This window comes from Globicephala melas, chromosome 8 (genome assembly GCF_963455315.2).
Source record: "Globicephala melas chromosome 8, mGloMel1.2, whole genome shotgun sequence".
NCBI classification, from domain to species: domain Eukaryota; kingdom Metazoa; phylum Chordata; class Mammalia; order Artiodactyla; family Delphinidae; genus Globicephala; species Globicephala melas.
The window spans coordinates 16268829-16290388 of record NC_083321.1 but is presented as its reverse complement, the minus strand read 5'-3'; the positions used below and the strand labels follow the sequence as shown (position 1 = coordinate 16290388).

At 39.3% G+C, this 21560-nt stretch overlaps 1 protein-coding gene across 2 annotated transcripts in view; it reads left to right on the top strand.

Annotated features, from left to right (window-relative positions):
• TTC17 (tetratricopeptide repeat domain 17) overlaps positions 1 to 17895 on the top strand; it is a 155183-nt gene extending 137288 nt beyond the window's left edge. For both annotated transcript variants that reach the window (XM_030864648.3, XM_030864646.3), the window contains 3 exons: positions 13411 to 13530; positions 14746 to 14889; positions 16488 to 17895. In XM_030864648.3, coding sequence (XP_030720508.1) covers positions 13411 to 13530; positions 14746 to 14889; positions 16488 to 16619 — 396 coding nt within the window. In that variant the 3' untranslated portion in view covers positions 16620 to 17895. The remainder of the gene's footprint in view (positions 1 to 13410; positions 13531 to 14745; positions 14890 to 16487) is intronic.
• Positions 17896 to 21560: the final 3665 nt, after the last annotated feature.

Genomic DNA, 21560 nt, shown 5'->3' with positions numbered 1-21560 from the left:
TGCCTCCAGTTCTTCTCCCCCCTCCCTCCCCCACACCCCACTTTCTACCCGGTCGCTGGGGGTTCCTCCCATCCCTTTAGGTGTCCATGGTCCCCCACCAGTGCCTGGTAGGTGCCCTAGTTGTGCGGAGACACAAATTCCTCATCCTTCTAGTCTGCCGTCTTGACTCTGCCTCCTTTCCAGGCTTTAGGCTTGATTTATTTATTTAATTCAAGTGTCCTTCCTTGACTCTGTTCCCATATGGAATGGATCTTGATCTCATATATCCTTGCCAAAACCTTTGTGCAGTTTACCACAGAGTAAAGGGTTGAAAGGTTGATCTCTGTACTACAGTTTTTAAAAATGACCTTCTAGATCCTTCTAGGAAAGACGAAGATGGTAATAAACATGTATCCTTCCTTTCTAAATGAACAGTACTTTAGGATAAATAATTGATGAGAAAAGTCTCTTTATAGGAGTATTCCACCTAATAAACTAGGAATGATCATTGCAGCCCCTAATTAAGTTATGGCAGTGATTACCACTGGCTGCTACCATCACAAATAGAGAGACAGTATGTGTGTACTCTTGGAAGTTCTCACTACCACCTATGAAATAGTTTTGCCCCCAATCCTCCCCAAAAAAGTCAATCCTGAATCCAGTCAAGCCCCTAACTAACTACCAACTTACAGGAAATACAGGGGACAGAGGAACATGTCAGATGGTTCCATGAGGATGCAGTAAGCAGAGTCCAGTCAGTGTGAAACTACAGGATAAATACCCTGTATTTCTAGTACAGAAATAAATTTTAAAAATTAGGTGGTGGACTCTAGAGATCAAAAGAGACTTAAGGAATACATTAGCCATTTGCAATGTATGAACTTTAGTTAGATTATGATTAAAACTGTAAAAGGAAAGCAAAGTTTTATAAGACAGTTGGGGGAAATAGGCACACCAGATGAATACTTGATGGTATTAAAGAGTAACTTTCAATATTTTAGGCCAAAGTTTTTCAAGTTTATCTTTTAAACATGAGGTTGTATCTTTTAGAGGTAACACTGAAAAACTTACTTGTGAAATTATATAGAGTCTGGGATTTGCTTCAGATTAGCATGGATGAGGGTTTAGATGAAATAGGATTGGCCATGAGTTGTTGATAAATGTTGAATCTAGGTGATGAGCACATGGAGTTCATTATACTGTTCCCTTTATTTGTATATGTATTTGAAATTTTTCATTATAAAATACCTCAGAGATGTAATCACAAAAGTGAGCAAAGAAATGACATAGAAAATGAGTAGGTAAATTTTTTTAATTGATATGTCTTAAACTAAAAATATATTTCTTTAAGTAATTAAGTCAGATACCCCGTGGATGAGTTAGATAGATTCAGACACAGTTAAATAATTAGTGAATTGCAAGCTTTGTGTAAAAAATTACCTGGAGTATTATAGAGACAAGGAGGTAAAGAAATCAACAGATTCAGGAAGTACCATGTATCCCAAGCTGGGTAAATAAAAAGAAATCCACGCCAAGATACATTATAACAAAGACAAAGATATCTTAAAAGCATCTGTTTCAGTCAGGGTACTGTCAGGAAAACAGAAACAACACTAGGTATTTCAGAAGAGCACACTGAATTTAGAGAACCGAGTACAGGCGTACCTAGTTTATTGTGCTTCGCTTTATTGCACTTGGCAGATGCTGCATTTTTTGCAAATTGAAGGTTTGCAGCAACCCTGTCTTGAGCACGTCTGTTGGCGCCATTTTTCCAGTAGTATTTGCCCACTTCGTCTCTTTGTGTCACATTTTGGTAATTCTCACAATATTTCGAACTTTTTCATTATTATCATTTGTGTTACGGTGATTCTGTAGCCAGTGATCTTTGACGTTACTACTGCCACTCACTGAAGACTCAGGTGATTGTTAGCATTTTTTAGCAAGAAAGTATTTTTAATTAAGATATGTACATTGTTTTTTAGACATAATGCTATTGCACACTTGACAGACTACAGTATAGTGTAAACATAACTTTTATATGCACTGGGAAACCAAAAATTTGGTGTGACTCGCTTTATTGCAATATTCCCTTTATTGTGGTAGTCTGTAACTGAACCCGCAGTATCTCTGAGGCATGACAGTACCTTGTGGTGGAGGGCTGAAAAAGAAAAAAGGAAACAGGTAAACCAGAGATATTAATTGTAGGGAATGAGAAGGTAAGCATTTGAGATTTTCAAAATCTAGAGTCCACAGGAGAGAGCTCTGAGCGAGCTAGACTTCCTGCTTCTGAGGAGGGAGCATGGGCTGGCTGCTGGGTCTGGGAGTGCTGGAAGAAGCTGGAGACCAGAGTGCTGCCCACAAAGTGCTGTTGCCACAATGACAGTGACAGGAGCAGCATGCAAACGGGCAGAAAAAGTCCCTTTCCCTCTTACCTTCCAATCCCCTAGCACATATGTTTGCAGAACCTAAAAAGAAGCCAGCTAGCAAAGGAGAAGTGTGGTTTGCAGAGTTCCAGCCACAGTATCACAAAGCAGATTATAGAATTTTGAATTTGCATCTGAGAGAAAATAGCTTAAGAAATATGACAGCAGCCTTTCATTCATTTATTCAGTCATTCAACAAATATGTAGCAAAGTATTGTGCCAAATACTTTTCAGGTGCTTGGCATCAATCAGTGAAAAACTTTAGACCTAGATCTCTGCCCTCATGGGGACAGAAAGGACAGATCACCTATAGAGAAGAGATGACTCAAATGACAGCCTGTTTTTCATAGCAGCTATCTAAGCCAGATGACAGTTTTGGAAGTATACTGGGCCCGCTAGAATTCTGCACCCTACAAGGAGGGAAGAATAAAGGCACTTAAAGATAAAGAACTGGAAAAAGTTTACCAGGAGCCCCATCCTAAAGGAACTTTTCTATATGACAGCTAGAGAAGGATTGTCTGAGACAAAGGAAGATTCACTAAGCAAATAAAATTATACAGGTGTACAAACCCAAACAAACACTGTCTGTAGAAAACAATTTGTGGGTTTTTTAAATTTATTTATTGTTAATGTTTTTTTTTTTAACATCTTTATTGGAGTATAATTGCTTTACAATGGTGTGTTAGTTCCTGCTTTATAACAAAGTGTATCAGCTATACATATACATATATTCCCACATCTCCCCCCTCTTGTGTCTCCCTCCCACCCTCCCTATCCCACCCCTCTAGGTGGTCACAAAGCACCGAGCTGATCTCCCTGTGCTATGTGGCTGCTTCCCACTAGCTATCTATTTTACATCTGGTAGTGTATATATGTCCATGCCACTTTCTCACTTTGTCCCAGCTTACCCTTCCCCCTCCCCATGTCCTCCAGTACATTCTATACATCTGTGGCTTTATTCCTGTCCTGTCCCTAGGTTCTTCAGAACCTTTTTTTTTTTTTTTTAGATTCCATATATATGTGTTAGCGTATGGTATTTGTTTTTCTATTCCTGACTTACTTCACTCTGTATGACAGACTCTAGGTCCATCCACCTCACTACAAATAACTCAATTTTGTTTCCTTTTATGCCTGAGTTATATTCCATTGTATATATGTGCCACATCTTCTTTATCCATTCATCTGTCGATGGACACTTAGGTTGCTTCCATGTCCTGGCTGTTGTAAATAGAGCTGCAATGAACATTGTGGTACATGACTCTTCTTGAATTATGGTTTTCTCAGGGTATATGCCCAGTAGTGGGATTGCTGGGTAGTATGGTAGTTCTATTTTTAGTTCCTAAGGAACCGCCATACTGTTCTCCATAGTGGCTGTATCAATTTACATTCCAACCAACAGTGCAAGAGGGTTCTCTTTTCTCCACACCCTCTTCAGCATTATTGTTTGTAGGTTTTTTGATGATGGCCATTCTGACTGGTGTGAGATGATACCTCATTGTAGTTTTGATTTGCATTTCTCTAATGATTAGTGATGTTGAGCATCCTTTCATTTGCTTGTTGTCAATCTCTATATCTTCTTTGGAGAAATGTCTATTTAGGTCTTCTGCCCACTTTTGGATTAGGTTGTTTTTCTGTTTGATATTGAGCTGCATGAGCTGCTTGTAAATTTTGGAGATTAATCCTTTGTTACTTCATTTGCAAATATTTTCTCCCATTCTGAGGGTTGTCTTTTTGTCTTATGGTTTCCTTTTCTGTGCAAAAGCTTTTAAGCTTCATTAGGTCCCATTTGTTTATTTTTGTTTTTATTTCCATTTCTCTAGGAGGTGGGTCAAAAAAGATCTTGCTGTGATGTATGTCACAGAGTGTTCTGCCTATGTTTTCCTCTAGTGTCTGGCCTTACATTTAGGTCTTCAATCCATTTTGAGTTTATTTTTGTGTGTGGTGTTAAGAAGTGTTCTAATTTCATTTTTTTACATGTAGCCGTCCGGTTTTCCCTGCACCACTTATTGAAGAGGCTGTCTTTTCTCCATTGTATACTCTTGCCTCCTTTATCTAATATAAGGTGACCATATGTGCGTGAGATTATCTCTGGGCTTTCTGTGCTGTTCCATTTATCTATATTTCTGTTTTTGTGCCAGTACCATACTGTCTTGACTACTGTAGCTTTGTAGTATAGTCTGAAGTCCGGGAGCCTGATTCCTCCAGCTCCATTTTTCTTTCTCAAGATTGCTTTGGTTATTCGAGGTCTTTTGTGTTTCCTTACAATTGGTGAAATTTGTTGTTTTAGTTCTGGGGAAAATGCCATTGAAAGTTTGATAGGATTGCACTGAATCTGTAGATTGCTTTGGGTAGTATAGTCATTTTCACAATATTGATTCTTCCAATCCAAGAACATGGTATATCTCTCCTTCTGTTTGTATCATCTTTAATTTCTTTTATCAGTGTCTTACAGTTTTCTGCATACAGGTCTTTTGTCTCCTTAGGTAGGTTTATTCCTAGGTATTTTATTCTTCTTGTTGCAGTGGTAAATGGGAGTGTTTCCTTAATTTCTCTTTCAGATTTTTCATCATTAGAGTATAGGAATGCAAGAGATTTCTGTGCATTAATTTTCTATCCTACTACTTTACCAAATTCATTGATTATCTCTAGTAGTTTTCTGGTAGCATCTTTAGGATTCTCTATGTATAGTATCATGTCATCTGCAAACAGTGACACTTTTACTTCTTTTCCAATTTGGATTCCTTTTATTTCTTTTTCTTCTCTCATTGCTGTGGCTAAAACTTCCAAAATTTTGTTGAATAATGGTGGTGAGAGTGGACAACCTTGTGTTTTTTCCTGATCTTAGAGGAAATGGTTTCTGTTTTTCACCATTGAGAACCTTGTTGGCTGTGGGTTTGTCATATATGGGCTTTATTATGTTGAGGTAAGTTCCCTCTATGCCTACTTTCTGGAGAGTTTTTTTCATAAATGGGTGTTGAATTTTGTCAAAAGCTTTCTCTGCATCTATTGAGATGATCATATGGTTTTTATTCTTCAGTTTGTTAATATGCTGTATCACATTGATTGATTTGCATACATTGAAGAATCCTTGCATTTCTGGGGTAAACCCCACTTGATCATGGTGTATGATCCTTTTAATGTGCTGCTGGATTCTGTTTGCTAGTATTTTGTTGAGGATTTTTGCATCTGTATTCATCAGTGATATTGGCCTGTAGTTTTCTTTCTTTGTGATATCTTTGTCTGCTTTTGGTATCAGGGTGATGGTGGCCTTGTAGAATGAGTTTGGGAGTGTTCCTCCCTCTGCTATATTTTGGAAGAGTTTGAGAAGGATAGTTGTTAGCTCTTCTCTAAGTGTTTGATAGAATTTGCCTGTGAAGACATCTGGTCCTAGGCTTTTGTTTGTTGGAAGAGTTTTAATCACAGTCTTAATTTCAGTGCTTGTGATTGGTCTGTTTATGTTTTCTATCTTTTTCTGGTTCAGTCTCAGGAGTGGCTAAACCGAAATACTGGAGAAATGTACATTTGAGAGTGGGATGATCATAGTTAAGGTATTCAAATGCTCTTTTAATGTTCAGGAGGAGTGAGTTAATATATTACTTGGACTTCGTTAAGTTAAATATTAAGTAGAGATTTAAGGGTAACCTTTAAAAAAAATGTGCAACTCCCAAACCTCTGAGGGTAAAATAATGAAGTAAGAACAGGAGGACCAAAAAAAAACAATCCAAAAAAGAAAAAAGAAATCAATCCAAGAAATGGCACAAAAAAAAAAAAAGAGGAAAAAATGTATTCAAGAATCAGGATAAAAAGAAACCAAGAAATATGATAAACAGTCTTTAAACAAATGTGTAATATAACAGTCACAATAATGTCAAATTGGAAACTTTTTAAAGGAGCTACGTGTTTTTAAGTCATACCTAAAGCATAGTAGAAATGTTAATGGGAAAATACTAATCAAAAAGGAACATACTATCAAAAGGAAGTAGCTATAGTTATATTAATTACCTGGAACTATATACTTCAAAGCAGAAAAAATTATTAGGGTCAGAGAGAATGAGCACATAATGATAAAGCTTTAATTCACCAGAAAAACAATATATACTGCTTCTAACCTTATACATATGCAATAAAAATAACCTCAAAATATATAAAGCAGAAAATGATTGATTTAATGAGAAATTGACAAACCAACACACACACCTTTCTCTACCGCTGATAAGCCATTCAGTCTGTCTGAATTTATATTCATAAGTATATTAGTCTGTGATTTTCTTGTAATATTTTGTCTAGTTTTGGTATCAGGATAATAATGACTGTGTAATATGTTGGAAAGTGTTCCCTACCCTTATTTTTCTGGAACAGATTGTAGAGGATTGGTATTATATCTTCCTTAAATGTTTGATAGAAAATTCACCTTAGAGGCCATCTGAACAGGGAGTTTTCTTTGTGAGAGGTTTTTAACTATAAACTCAATTTCTTTAATGAGAGTATTCAAATTGTCTTTCTTCTTCTTTTTTTTTTTTTTTTGGCGGTACACGGGCCTCTCACTGTTGTGGCCTCTCCCGTTGCGGAGCACAGGCTCCGGACGCGTAGGCTCAGCGGCCATGGCTCACGGGCCCAGCTGCTCCGTGGCATGTGGGATCTTCCCAGACCGGGGCACAAACCCGTGTCCCCTGCATCGGCAGGCGAACTCTCAACCACTGCACCACCAGGGAAGCCCTTTCTTCTTGAGTGAGCTTTGTTAGTTGTGTCTTTAATTTGTCTAGTTTATCTAAGTCATTGAATTTATTGGCATAAAGTTGTTCATAATAGTTCCTTATCATTCCATTAATATCTGTAGGATTTGTAGTAATGTACCTTCTCAATTCTTATCTTGGGACTTTGTATCTTTTCTCCCCCCCCCCATCACATTGACTAATAAAAGTTTATCAGTTTTTATTGAGCTTCCCAAAGAATGAGTTTTTGGATCCATGGATTTTTCTCTATTGTTTTTCTGTTTTCTCTTTCATTGGTATCTGCTCTTATCTTTGTTACCTCCTGTATTCTGCTTGCTTAGGATTTCATTTGACAAGTTTTTTGTTTGTTTTGTTTTTAGTTTCTCAGTATGGAAGTTTAGGTTACTAATTTGATCCCTTGCTTTTCTAATGTAGGGGTTTAGTGCTAAAAGTTCCCTCTAAATTCTGTGTCAGCTGCATATCACATGTTTTATTTGTCATATTTTCATTTTCATTCAGTTTAAAATGATTTATAATTTTCCTTCTAATCTCCTCTTTGACCCATAAATTATTTAGAAGTGTGTTATGTGGTTTCAAACTATTGGGTATTTTCCAGATGTCTTGCTTTAATTGATTTCTAATTTAATTACACTGTGGTAAATCAGTATACTTTGTATGATTTGAATTATTTTAAACTTATTCAGACTTGTTTTATGCCCCAGAATATGATCTGTCTTGATAAATGTTCCATAAGCACCAGAAAAGAGTGCATCTTCTGCTGTTGTTAGACTGTTCTAGAAATGTCATTTAAGTCAAGTTGGTTGATAATACTCTCTATATGTTCTTTATATTTACCGATTTTTTTGTGTCTACTTCTATCAATTATTGAGAGGTATGTTGAAATCTACAGCTGTAATTTTGAATTTTTTATATCTTATTTATATATGTGTGTGTGTATATATATATATACACATATATATATATATATAAAAGATGCACCTTGGGCTTCCCTGGTGGCGCAGTGGTTGAGAGTCCGCTTGCCGATGCAGGGGACGCAGGTTCGTGCCCCGGTCCGGGAAGATCCCACATGCCGCAGAGCAGCTGGGCCCGTGAGCCATGGCCGCTGAGCCTGCGCGTCCGGAGCCTGTGCTCCGCAACGGGAGAGGCCACAACAGTGAGAGGCCCGCGTACCGCAAAAAAAAAAAAAAAAAGATGCACCTTGACCAGTTGGGTTTATCCCAGAAATACAAATGTAAACAGTCTAACTTTAGGAAAATCTTAAATTTCATCAGCCAAATTAAAGGAGAAAAATTATGAAATCATTTTAGTAGATTGCATCTGATAAAATTCAGTACATTCATGATATAAACCTAATGCAAATTAAGAATAGAAAAGTATTTCCTTAATCTGATGAGAAGAATCAACAAAACACCTTCATCAAAGATAATTGTTAATGGGGGAAATATTTAAAATAATTCTTTGAAATCAGGAAAAAGAATGCCCACCACTACCACTTCTTTTCAGCATTGTACTAAAAGTCCTAATAAGTATAGTAAATCAAGAAAAAGAAAGTAATGGCATAAGTATTAGGAAGAAAAAAAAGTTATTCAGAAATGATGTGATTATCTACATAGCAAACCTAAAAGAATCTACAGACAAATATTTAGAAATAACAATGTTTCTATCGAGGTGGCTGCCTGTAAAGTCAATAAATAAAAATAAGTTACATTTCTATACAGCAGCAATAAATATTAGAAAACATAATTTTTAACATGTATTTACTTTGTTACAAAAATATAAAGTTCCCAGTACTAAATCTAACAAAAAAGTTGTGAGACTTAGGTGCAGAAAGTGATAAAACTTTATTGAAAGACATTTTAAAAGACCTAAATAAACAAAGATATGTAATGTTCATGGATAAGAAGACACACACCATAAACATGTCAGTTTTCCCCAATTAGATTTATAGAGTCAATCCTATTGTAATCAAAATAGCAACAGGGTTTTTTTTATGGCACTTAAAAAGCAGATCTTTACATTAATATGGAAGGGTAAAGAACAGACAAAACACTCTTGAAAAGAAGAATAGGTTGTGAGAACTGCCTTACTTTTATGAAAAATTATAAGACATTATGCCATTTGCTCAAGGAATAAGCAAAAGTAATGAGGGGGACTAAATAGGAAGCCCAGAAAGTCTCTAGTGTACACAGAGCTGTGGAAGATCAATGGGGAGACAGGGGACTATTCAGAAAGCTTGCTGGGGCAATTAGTTAATTTCAATCCTCACCTCACATCATACACAAAAAATGAACTCCATTAAGGAAGTCCTGAATTAAGGACTCAAGTATCAAAAACAAAACTTTAAAAATTAAAATAAACTGTGGGAGATGATCTCTCTGGCCTTGAAGTACAAAAAGATTTCGTAAAGAAGATATACAAGCATAAGCTAGAGAAGAGAACGTTATTAAGTTCAACTATATTAAAGGTTAAAAGTTCTTAATTAAAGACATTTTTTAAATGAAAGTAACCAGAGTGAGAGAAAATTCATTTAACACATTTAACCTACAAGGATTAATATGCAGAGCATGTAAGTAAAGTGATGAGAAAGATAAATAATAAAATAGAAAAATGTATAAAAGATATTAACAGACATTTCACAGAAAAAAGATATGTATGACCAATAAACACAAGAAACAATTCTCAGTCTCACTAATAATCAGGAAATGCAAATAAAGGCTACAGTAAGATGCTGTTTTATCCCCACTGATAATAACAAGAGTTAGAAAGGATATAGAGCAAGAGGCACTTTTAAACATTTCTGATAGCACTGAAACTTGTCATAACACCTTTAGGAAGCAATTTGGCTTTCTCTTGTTATGTTGGACATTTGCGCATCCTCTGACCCAGCAGTTCCACTCCTAGGTATCTAGACTAGAGAACCTCTTTGTACATCTATTGGCAACGGGAAGCTAACTTAAAAACAAGAAATAACTCAAACCCTCCCATTTACAGAAAATGTATAAATATGTTATAGTATATTCACTTAATGGACATTTAATTGTGCAGCAAGGAAATTTAATGAACTGAAACGACATATAGCAACATGGATGAATCTTAGAGGGCCGAATAAAAACACCAAGTCCCAGAAGACTGCTTACACCATGTTTATAATGCACAGGAAGAAGTAAACTAAGTATTGTATTGTTGGAGCCAATATGTGTGTGTAAGTGATAGAACGGTGTTTAAAAAGAGCAATGGAGGGCTTCCCTGGTGGCACAGTGGTTGAGAGTCCGCCTGCCGATGCAGGGGATGCGGGTTCGTGCCCCGGTCCGAGAGGATCCCACATGCTGTGGAGAGGCTGGGCCCATGAGCCATGGCCACTGAGCCTGCGTGTCCGGAACCTGTGCTCCACAGTGGGAGAGGCCACAACGGTGAGAGGCCCGCGTACCGCAAAAAAAAAAAAAAAAAGCAATGGAATAATAAACACAACACTTGGGATAGCGTGTGCCTCTGGAGAAAAGACAAGAGGATGGCATAGTGTTAAGAACATACAGGAGAAGCAGGTTCATTCTTTAGTAGGGTAGCGGTTTCTGGAATATTCATTATTTTATGCTTTACAGCATACATGTATATTTTATATAATTACATATTTGTTGTATGTGTATATATATAAATATGTTCTTCAGTATGTGTCAGATATTGGCATTAAAGAAAGGTAATTTTATTTTCTTAAAAAAAGGATCCTTGTGGGAAGCCAGTCAGAAGAATCAAGTCATAAAGAAGGAGGAACACATCAGGCTAGCTTCAGATTTCTGTGCAGCCCCCATTCAAACCAAGAGGCAATGGAGCAATACCAGCAAATTGTTCAAGGAAAGAAAGAATGAGCCATGGTTTTACATCCAGCCAGCTGTGCTTCAGGCATAAAGGCTAGAGACAGAAAGTTTTGAACTTACATGATTGTATTTGTTTGCTAGGGGTGCCATAACAAAATACTATAGACGGCGTGGCTTAAACAACAGAAATTTATTTTCTCACAGTTCTGGAGGCTACAAGTTGGGGATCCAGGTGCCGGCAGGGATGTTTTCCTCTGAGGCCTCGCTCCTAGGTTTGCAGTTGGCCACCCTGTTGGCACCTCTCGCCGTCATCCCTCTGCACACATGACCCTGATGTATCTCTTCCTCTTCTATAAATCCTTCACATAAATCCAGTTATATTAAATTAGGGCCCCACAATAATGGCCTCATTTTAACTTAATCAGCTCTTTAAATACTTTATTTCTAAATAGTTACATTCTGAGGAACTAGAGATTTGAGACTTCAACATATGAATTTGGGGAGACACAGTTCAGCCCATAACAACAATCTCAGAGAATAATTTTCCCATCAGCCCTTCTTAAGAAAAGTACTAGAAGATAAACTTCAGCCAACCAGGAGGTGACTAGGGAAGCCGCACAAAAGTAATGTCAGTGATCAAGGGCTATATTTAACTGTAGAACCAATACAAAAACAAAGGCAGGAAACTGGGTGATAGAACAGAATATAAATGCTATGTGCCCTGACAGTGAAAAATGATAAAATTACCCAAAAAATAGATTGGAAGACAGAAAGAAGATAGGAAGCAGGGTAAGTTTTCTGATTGCCTCATCTGTGATGGCTGGGAGTTAGAGACCACCCATCAGAATGAAATAGACAGGAAAATGCAAAATTAAACCTAAATTAACCCAATATTCGACCTAAATTAAGTACTAAAGTTTTGTATATGATAAAGGTAGCATCACAGTGGGGGAGAGAGGAATTAACTCATTAACTATTATCGAGACAACTTAGTAGCCATCTGGAGAAAAATTAAATTGGAGCCATATCTTTTACTTTACAGCAAGTTAAATTTTAAGTGGATCAAAGGTTAAAATGTGAAAAATGAAACTACAAATGTTCTGGGGGAAAAAAACATGGTAAAAATTCTTAATAACCTTGGAGTAAACAAGACCTTCCTAACTGAAAATCCAGAAGCCATCAGAAATAGATTAATGAACTGAACTATGCAGAAATTAAAACCTTTATATCACACAAAGCAACATACGTCCAAAGGCAGACTTGAGAAGCCTGGGGGAATGTATCTGTAATTCATATACAGGCAAGGGACTAATCTCCCTTATACCTAAAGCGCTTTCTCATATAGATAAGCTAAAGACCTCACAGAAAAATTAACAGTATAAGAACAGGTCGTTCACAGAAAAGAAATCAAAAGGCTGTCAAACATGAAAGGATGGTCAGCTCCATTCATAAGAAGGGAAATGTAGATTTAAACCGCATTTTCACCTATCAAAGATCCCAGAGTTTAATAACAGACTCCTTGGTGAGGCAATAAAGAAACAGGGACATATGTATATTTCTGGTGGGATATTAAATTGCTATAGTCCTATGGAAGGCAGTGTGATGATTTCTATCAAACTAACGTGTATCCCCTTGATATAGCATGTCCACACTGAAAGTGTATCCTACAGATGCGCTGCACAGACACAAAATTACACCTATACAAAGTCATGTTCGCAGCATTGTTTTTAATAGTGAAGAATTGGAGGAGAGAGGAATATTCATTAATAAGGACCTAGTTAAATAAATAATGGTACTTCCAAACAATGAAATACTATGCAGCTGATAACAAAGGAATGAAGAGGCTTTCTACACACTGATGTAGAAAGATCTCTAAGGTGTACTGTTTAGTGAAAAAAGCAAGGTGCAGATGAATGTTATCTCTTATATAAGTAATAGGCTTATAAAGCAGGAGAGATAAGTCTGTATTCGTATTTGCTTAGATAAAGCATAAAGAAATCCTAGAAGGTCACATAAGAAACTAAAAATAGTGTTTACTTGTATATAATAGTGACAAGGATGGCAGGGAGGTTTTTCATTGTATAACTTTATATAACTTCTGGTTTTTGAAACGTGAATGAATTACCTGTTCAAAAAGCTAAGTAAATTTAAATATAAAAGAACATGGGCATGAAATATAGTTCTGCTACTTAGTAATTGAGTGGATTTGGACAAGATATTTAACCTCTCTGGATCATAGTTTTCTTATCTATAAAAAGATTGTAATAGTAGAATCAAGCTTATAGGGTTGCTATTAGGATTAATAAGAGGATGAACATGAGTGTATAGCAGACCGCCGGGACCAGGTAAGTACTCAGTTAATTGGTCATTAACTTGTGTTACTTGTGTTACTGTTCTTAATCTTGGTGGTAAATTAGTGTGTTACTTAAGAAGCATCAGCCTTAGCTGACCATTCCTTTGTAGAACCAGACGTCCTGGGTCCTTTCCAGCATGGCAGCCCTCTACTGGAGAGTGAAAGGCCAAGGGAAGAAGGCGATTGACTGCCTACGCCAAGCCCTGCACTATGCTCCACACCAAATGAAGGTGAGTGGAACTCAGAGGTGTGAATTTCCATCCCTCAGTCCTTTCCTTTGCCCACAGTGGTTTATTCTAAGGTTTCAACAACCTTCCTCATGCTCAGCCTATAAGAAAATGGCAAAAGGCTAAGATAGGGCGGAAAAACTTATGACCCCACTTGTGCCACCACAAGCCTGTGAATTACACCCACTGTTGTGCCTTCCCTACCTCAGCAAGATGGAACGTCAGGGAGGGGCTTCAAGATCACTGCAAAACATTATATCAGGCGCAGGCATTGCCGAGTTCTAAATGCAGCTCTGCCTCTCACTGGGTTTGTGATCTTAGGCAAATTCTTAAACCTCTGTGACCCTATTAATGACATGCACTCTGTGGGTGTCCAGCAAGGACAAAGATGGGTCATTTCTTCTGTTTCTTCTGTATCTCCTATAGAAGAACCCAGTGATGCAGAACAATGCAATATAGATAGCAGTTGCTCAGGTAACACATTTAAAGGGAATAAATATTTGTGATATTAATAAATATTTGTGATAATAATACTGCTACTTGATCAACCCATCATTCTGTGCCCTGTACTGCTAGGCGATAGGGAAGGGCGAAGACTCTGGATCAGGGGGTCAGGGAACTTTTTCTGTAAAGGGCCAGGTGGTACAAATTTAGGGTCTGAGGCCAGACAGGCTCTGTTGCAGCCACTCAGTTCTGCCATGATAGCGTGAAAACAGCCACAGAAATACCTAAGGGAATGGGAATGGTGTGGTCCAATAAAAAGTTACAAAAGCAGGCAGCAGGCTGGACTGGCCTGTGGGCCACAGCTTGCCAGCCCCTGCCTCAGGCAGTGCGGCGGTCCTTGCAGAAAACCCGTTGGCTCTGTGACGGCATGCCCCAGAGCGTGGGCTGTGCAGAGCATCGGGCCACCGACTTCCCTTACCAAGCTGCAGCGCAACTAGGAGCTTGCACCAGGATGGAAGCCAACAACCGCACTCAGCAGGTTTTTACGCAGCTGACATGTTTGTTTGTTTGTTGAGGCAAGTCTCACTCAGTGAAAGAAGTACTGCATGGATAGGCTGGTGCGTGCTCCTTCCCTATCACAGACCCGTAGCAAACAGCAGCCTCCCGCGCTGAGTTGCACGACCCTGCCATTCACCAGGAAACGCTGACATTACTTACGATCACCAGATCGTAAGTGATCACCAGATCACCATCGCCTTCTCCTTCCTCCCACAGGACGTGCCCCTCATTAGCCTAGCCAACATCCTGCACAACGCCAAGCTCTGGAACGACGCCGTCATTGTGGCCACCATGGCAGTGGAGATCGCGCCACACTTTGCTGTGAACCACTTCACACTGGGCAACGTCTACGTGGCGATGGTGAGGTTGGCCTGTGAGCGGAGCACACCAGCTCTGCCACCTTCTCTCGGGCACATCTTTGATTTCAAACCCTCTTTGACTGTGTCAGTGTCCTCCAGTTTCCTGTAAGTTTTGCGTCTAAAATTGTTAGCTCTCCACCAAAGGTATATTTTATAGGTAAGGGGTTTGTGAGTTTTTAAAGTAATACAGGAAATTCATCCACGTATTTGCAACTATGTAGTTCCGCACCTTAAGTTTTCAACAGTAATAGAGTCAGATTTACCTGCAGTTTTCTAGAGACGTCACCTGTTCCAGAAAACCTTAGCTAACCCTCCACGTGGACGGACACACTCTCGTGCTTTCTTACTGCAAGGTTGCGCTAGGTCCCTACGGTTGCACTCATGATGCCCTGTGCAGATTTCTCTTGTACTTTCACCTTGTTTTATAATTTTTGTTTCAAGTATAGTCTCTCCCCCTAGACCAGGAGCTCCTTAGAAAGAGACTCCTCTTCATCTCCCTGTTCCTAGCACTTCACAGGGTTTGGCATATAGTAGGTGCTCACCAAAGCTTTGATGAATGATGGAATGCCACTAGTTTCATGGGATACCATTTACAGATAAAATGGCAAAGCCATCTTGTTCAGAACGAGGACCGATTTCAGAACTTAAAGTCCCAGGTGTCCCCCAGAATCTGTCATAGCCGAATTTAACAGGAATTGTGCCATGCACTTTCATCCAAAGCTTGGGGTCCCACATGGGGCTCTTCCCACGGTACTCTCAGTAAAGGTTAATAGAATGAGCAGCTTCAGGCTCTAAGTTTTATGTGTTACCCGTGACTTCAAAGGCAGGAAATATAATTTTGGCCAGGTAGGTCTTGCTGAATGTGCAGATTTCCCTCTCTGCTTCTTAAAATTGAAGAATCTATTTTCATCCCCAGTAAATGCAAAATTTGCTGCTGTGAATGAGGAATTCTGCCTCTCGTTTGGCCAGAAGGAGCCATTTAAGCAGTAGATTTGCGCTCTTCTTTGAGAGTATTAGTCTAAGTAAAAGATTAACGCCTTCACTATGGCAGTGATCATTTCCAAACCGTGTTCGTATTTTCAAGTGTTAGGGAGAAGAAGAAACTGTTTCAGAATTTCCAAGTCTAATTGAGATACCTGACATGACTTCCATCTTTCCAGTTAACAGTAGAAAATTCAGACAGATGCACAATAAGCTTTTGCCAGACATAGTTCTAGAGGTTTCTGTGAGGATTAAAGGAAGGGATTCCATAAAGCACCTAGCACTGTGCCTGGCACACAGCAGGTACTCAGTAATGTTGGTTCTTACTGTTGTCACCACAGTTACTCCTATTGTTGGGCCAAACCTCTATAAACTTGATATCCCCTTTCCCTCTGGTTCTTGGGCTCTGCCATAATTTTCTTTGTTATTTCATACCTTGGGGATGGAGGTAGTTGTTTCCTCCAGACCTTAGAGTTTTCCTCAGAGATTTAGATCCACTGAGAAAATACTGCAGGACTGTCACTACCACAGATGTGCTTTTCACAGAAAAAGAAGTCACCATATATATTTAGTCTGGTGGTAGTACCCCTCTCACTTTTGTCCCTCTGCCCCTCACAGGAAGAGTTTGAAAAGGCACTGGTGTGGTACGAATCTACACTGAAGCTGCAGCCCGAGTTTGTCCCGGCCAAGAACCGAATCCAGACCATCCAGTGTCACTTAATCCTGAAGAAGGGCCGGCGCTCTCCTTAGCTCACTCCTCCCTTCTCTCCTGTCTCTCTTTTCTCATGCTCTTCAGAAAAGGAATAAGAAACCAATCATTGTCAGTATCTACTTCTAATGATGTGTATGACAGTAACTGAGTAAGACATATAACAGGACTTTTACATATGTGGGAATTGGTTTGTTTTGGTTTTTAAGTTCCTTCTTTCCCCCAGCCAACCTGAAACATAAATTTCTTAAAAGGAAAATGCAGCCTAAAGATATTGTGTAAATACTGAGCCAAGACATTTCTGGAGCTGTGCTCTGTCTCCAAAACCTCGATGCCTTTAGGGCTTTTCTCAGTGGTCCAGCCAACCTCCTCCGATTCGGAGGAGGGCGAAACCGCATCGCACATTCTCTGCTTCCCGTCGTAGCCTCTGTTGTCAGTGGAAATGCAGAAGCCCATCTGGTGCCAGTCAGTGAGAAGCAATGTTCCACGCTCTCCCCACTAGATCACCATGCTGCCCCCAGCCTTGTCCGTTCCATGCTGCTCTGATCCAAACTCTCACAGGTAGTTTGCGGGGGAGGAAGGGGAAATGATTTTAAAAACAAAATATTTACAACAAAAACTCTTAGGATCACCTGACCTTTGTGATGTTATTTATGTTGGGGAGGGAGGGGGGCTGAGAAGGGGAAATCAGCAGTGTACAACATCGATATCATTTGTACTTTAATTACAAATCACAAGGAAACCAATAAGTTGAACTCCTATATAACAGGTTTATATATATAGAATATGTATATTTGAAGCCCTCTACAGACTGAGTCTATGTTTTACTAATTCTTTGTTCACTGTGTTACCCATCTTGGAATGAGGCATGAGTGTCAGCTCCCTCTCTCTGAGGCCTTCAGACTTAGCCCCTCAGGAGAGTGGTGAGCCAAGGTTGAGTGTTCCGTACAATGCTTATGCCTCTGGTCCAAGGAGAGTCAGAAACTCCAGGCATTTGGGAGTCTTCAAGGGCACATACTGAGGACAAAAATAAAAGTTGTTTATGAGAATAGGTCTGTGGTGTGGTTCTTCTTTATGGAACCAGGCTCATTTGGACAGCTCTGAAGCCTAACTCTAACTCTGGGTCAGATTTTCTCAAGTCCTAGGTTGTCTTTATCTTTCTTTCTTTCCACCACAGCAAGGTGTGGGGAGAAACAATCCATCACTAGGTTTTATGGTTGATGAACTTCATTAACACAATACATTTGACCAGGAAAGATGCACAGTCAGCAGATGTTCAGAGTTGATAACTGACCTTCCTGGGAAAGGAAGAATAATCTAAACCACAAAGGCAGCCCTCCGGTGAGCCCTGATCCTAAAGTTCGTCGAAGTAAGCTTCGTGGAACTTTGGGGAGAGTTGTACCAGTGTGAAACTGAGCATTCCCTTTGGGACAGGACTCCACTGAACACAGGGTTTCCTAGAACATTATCAGACACCAATCATCTCAAATACTGGGTCACTAAACCTGGAGCATTTGGTTCTAGCAGAGACTGTAATTTCTTAGAAGCAGGTGAGCAATCAGACATGCCTGTCAACTCTCCTTCTGTCTTTTATTCAGCTAGAGTCCAGCTAATTTCAAACAGTTTCATATCAGATAGATGTATTTTGAGAAGCAGCTCATTCATTGCTGGATAAAGTGAACCTCTTTTCACTGAGAATCCTGTGTGTGTCTGATTGTATTTCCTGCTTCCCCAACCTCTCCACAATGTTGCATTTAGTTTTTCCTGAAACTTGCAACCGTTGTTTGTGATTTTGTTTTGCTTTTTTTAAAATTTACATACAGTGAAATTCATTCTTCAGTGTACAGTTCTGTGAATGTTGACAAATGCATAGTCTTACAGCCACCACAACAATCAAGGTACAAAACTTTCATCACCCCCAAAAGACTCCCTCACTCTGCCCCTTTGTAGTCAAACACCACCCTTAACCCTTGGCCACCTCTGATCTGTTCTTTCTATAGCTTTTCCTTTTCCCCCAGAAGTCAGACTCCAAAGGCTATGTACTATATGGTTCTATTTACATGGCATTATGGAACAGCAAAGGTAGATGCCCTAAGGCAGAAGCATACTGAAAGTTACAAAACACAGGAGGCCACTTTGGCTGAAGAGGTGTAAGCAAGAGGAAGAATAATAGGAGATGAAGCCAGAGAGGTGAACCAGATTGTGTAGCTTTTTGGGTGTTTGTTTTGTTTATTTTTGTTGTGGGGCTTTATATGTCACTGCAAGTCACTGGTTTTAAGCAGAGAAATAACATGATCTGACCTGTTCTAACAGGAGTCAAGATTACAAGATTTTTTGACCTGAGCAATTAGGAGGGAGTTGCTATTAACTCAGATGGGAAGACCAAAGTTAGATAAGGGTTTTGTGGGGAAGATTAAGGAATTCAGTTTTGTACAGACTATGTGAAGATATTTGGTAGACAGTTGGATAAATTAGGGTTAATAGAGGATATCCATGCTGGAGATATAAATTTGGATGTCACAGGCATGGGGATAGTATTTGAACCCATGAGACTGGATGAGATCACTAAGGACATGAGAGAATATAGACAAGAGCACAGATTTAAAGACAGAACTGGGGAATTCCAGTGTTATGGGGTCAAAGAGTTCACATGCCCAACAACAGAATTCATTCCTAATGTACAAGAACTAATAGAGCAATTTGAAAAGTAAGAATGCTGAAAATGTTCAAGTAGTTAAAAGACTATCATCCACATAACAGAGATTATGGAACATGAGCAGGTTAGGGACTTCCCTGGGGCCACAGTGGTTAAGAATCCACCTGCCAGTGCAGGGGACACGGGTTCAATCCCTGGTCCAGGAAGATCCCACATGCCGCTGAGCAACTAAGCCCGTGTGCCCCAACTATTGAGCCTGTACTCTAGAGCCTACGAGACACAACTACTGAAGCCCGCATGCTCTAGGGCCTGCATGCTGCAACTACTGAGCCCACGTGCTGCAACTACTGAAGCCTGCATGCCTAGAGCCCGTGCTCCACAACAAGAGAAGCCACTGCAATGAGAAGTCCACGCACCACAACAAAGAGTAGCCCCCACTCGCCGCAACTAGAGAAAGCCCACGCGCAACAATGAAGACCCAAGGCAGCCAAAAAAAAGAAAGAAACACGAGCAGGTAGATGTGAAAAAGAACCACATAGGACTCCTACAAGTGAAAAATATTGTTGAAATAAAAATCTCAATGGATAGGTTAAACAGACTAGACACAGCTGAAGAGAGAGTTAGTGACTTGTAAGATAGAATGAAAGAAATCCACCAAAGCAAAAACAGAAGGACAAACTTTTCCTCAAATATTTGTATTAAATGCTCTCATAGGGCAAACTCCTCACTTTCCAGGCTAGAACTCACTTTCTTAAGCAGTCAAGCTTTTGAATCAGGGTCCAGAAACAGAATACAACTCTTGATTTATTTCTAGAACTGGGAAAAGAGTTGGTGGCAGGATTGAAGACCTCTGCTAATAAGAAGAACTAACATCTATCGGTTGCATGGTGTGTGCCTGTCCCTGTTCAAAGTGTTTTACATGGATCAGGAGCAATGGGTGACTCGGGCAGAGCTGAGAGACCAGACTGTACCTCTGTAGATTAAGTGAGAACAGCTTCACATGTCCTCTGGAGCTGTCCCTGATTTAGTCTTCCCTCTCTCTTTCAATTTCCACTCTCTTCTCCCTGATGCTTCTATAACTTTAGGGTATTGCTGGGTCTGTTCACCATTATTAATAGTTCAGTAACTTTTTTTTTTTAATCAAGCAACTGTTTTGCACCAGGTCCATATGTTGAAAGAGCGGGGGATATGGACATTTATTAGACATGGAGCTAAGCATCTGATTGGAGACAAGATACGTGGTCAGCAGACCGAGAATTGCCGTAGCAATCCTAAGAAAAAAGAACAAAGCTGGAGACATAACCCTTCCAAACGTCAGACAATACTACAAAGCTACAGCAATCAAAACAGCATGGTATTGGCACAAAAACAGACATATGGATCAATGGAACAGAGTAGAGAGCCCAGAAATAAACCCACACACCTATGGTCAATTAATCTTCGACAAAGGAGGCAAGAATACACAATGGAGAAAGGAGAAAGGGTAGTCTCTTCAGCAAATGGTGTTGGGAAAGCTGGACAGCTAGCTACACGTAAATCAACAAAGATAGAACACGCCCTCACACCATATGCACAAAAAGAACACAAAATGGCTTAAATACTTAAATATAAGACATGACACCGTGAAACTAGAAGAGAACATAGGCAAAACATTCTCTGACATAAATTGTAGCAATGTTTTCTTACGTCAGTCTCCCAAGGCAATAGAAATAAAAGCAAAAATAAATGGGACTTACTCAAACTCATAAGCTTTTGCACAGCAAAGGAAACCATAAACAAAACAAAAAGACAACCTAGGGACTGGGAGAAAGTATTTGCAAATGATGCAATCAACAAGGGCTTAATATCCAAGATATACAATCAGCTCATAGAACTCAAAAAAAATTTTAAAATCAAAAAATGGCAGAAGACCTAAATAGACATTTCTCCAAAGAAGACATACAGATGGCCAATAGGCAAGTGAAACGTTGCTCAAAATCACTAATTATTAGAGAAATGCAAATCAAAACTACAATGGGGTATCACCTCACACTGGTCAGAATGGCCATCATTAAAAAGTTTACAAATGATAAAGGAGAGGGTGTGGAGAAAAGGGAACCCTCCTACACTGTTGGTGGGAATGTAAATTGGTGCAGCCACTATGGAAAATAGTATGGAGGTTCCTTAAAAAACTAAAACTAGAGTTACCATGTGATCCAGCAATCCCACTGCTGGGCATATATCTGGAGAAAACCATAATTCAAAAAGATACATGCACCCCAATGTTCATTGCAGCACTATTTACAGTAGCCAAGACATGGAGTAGCCTAAATGTCCATTGACAGAT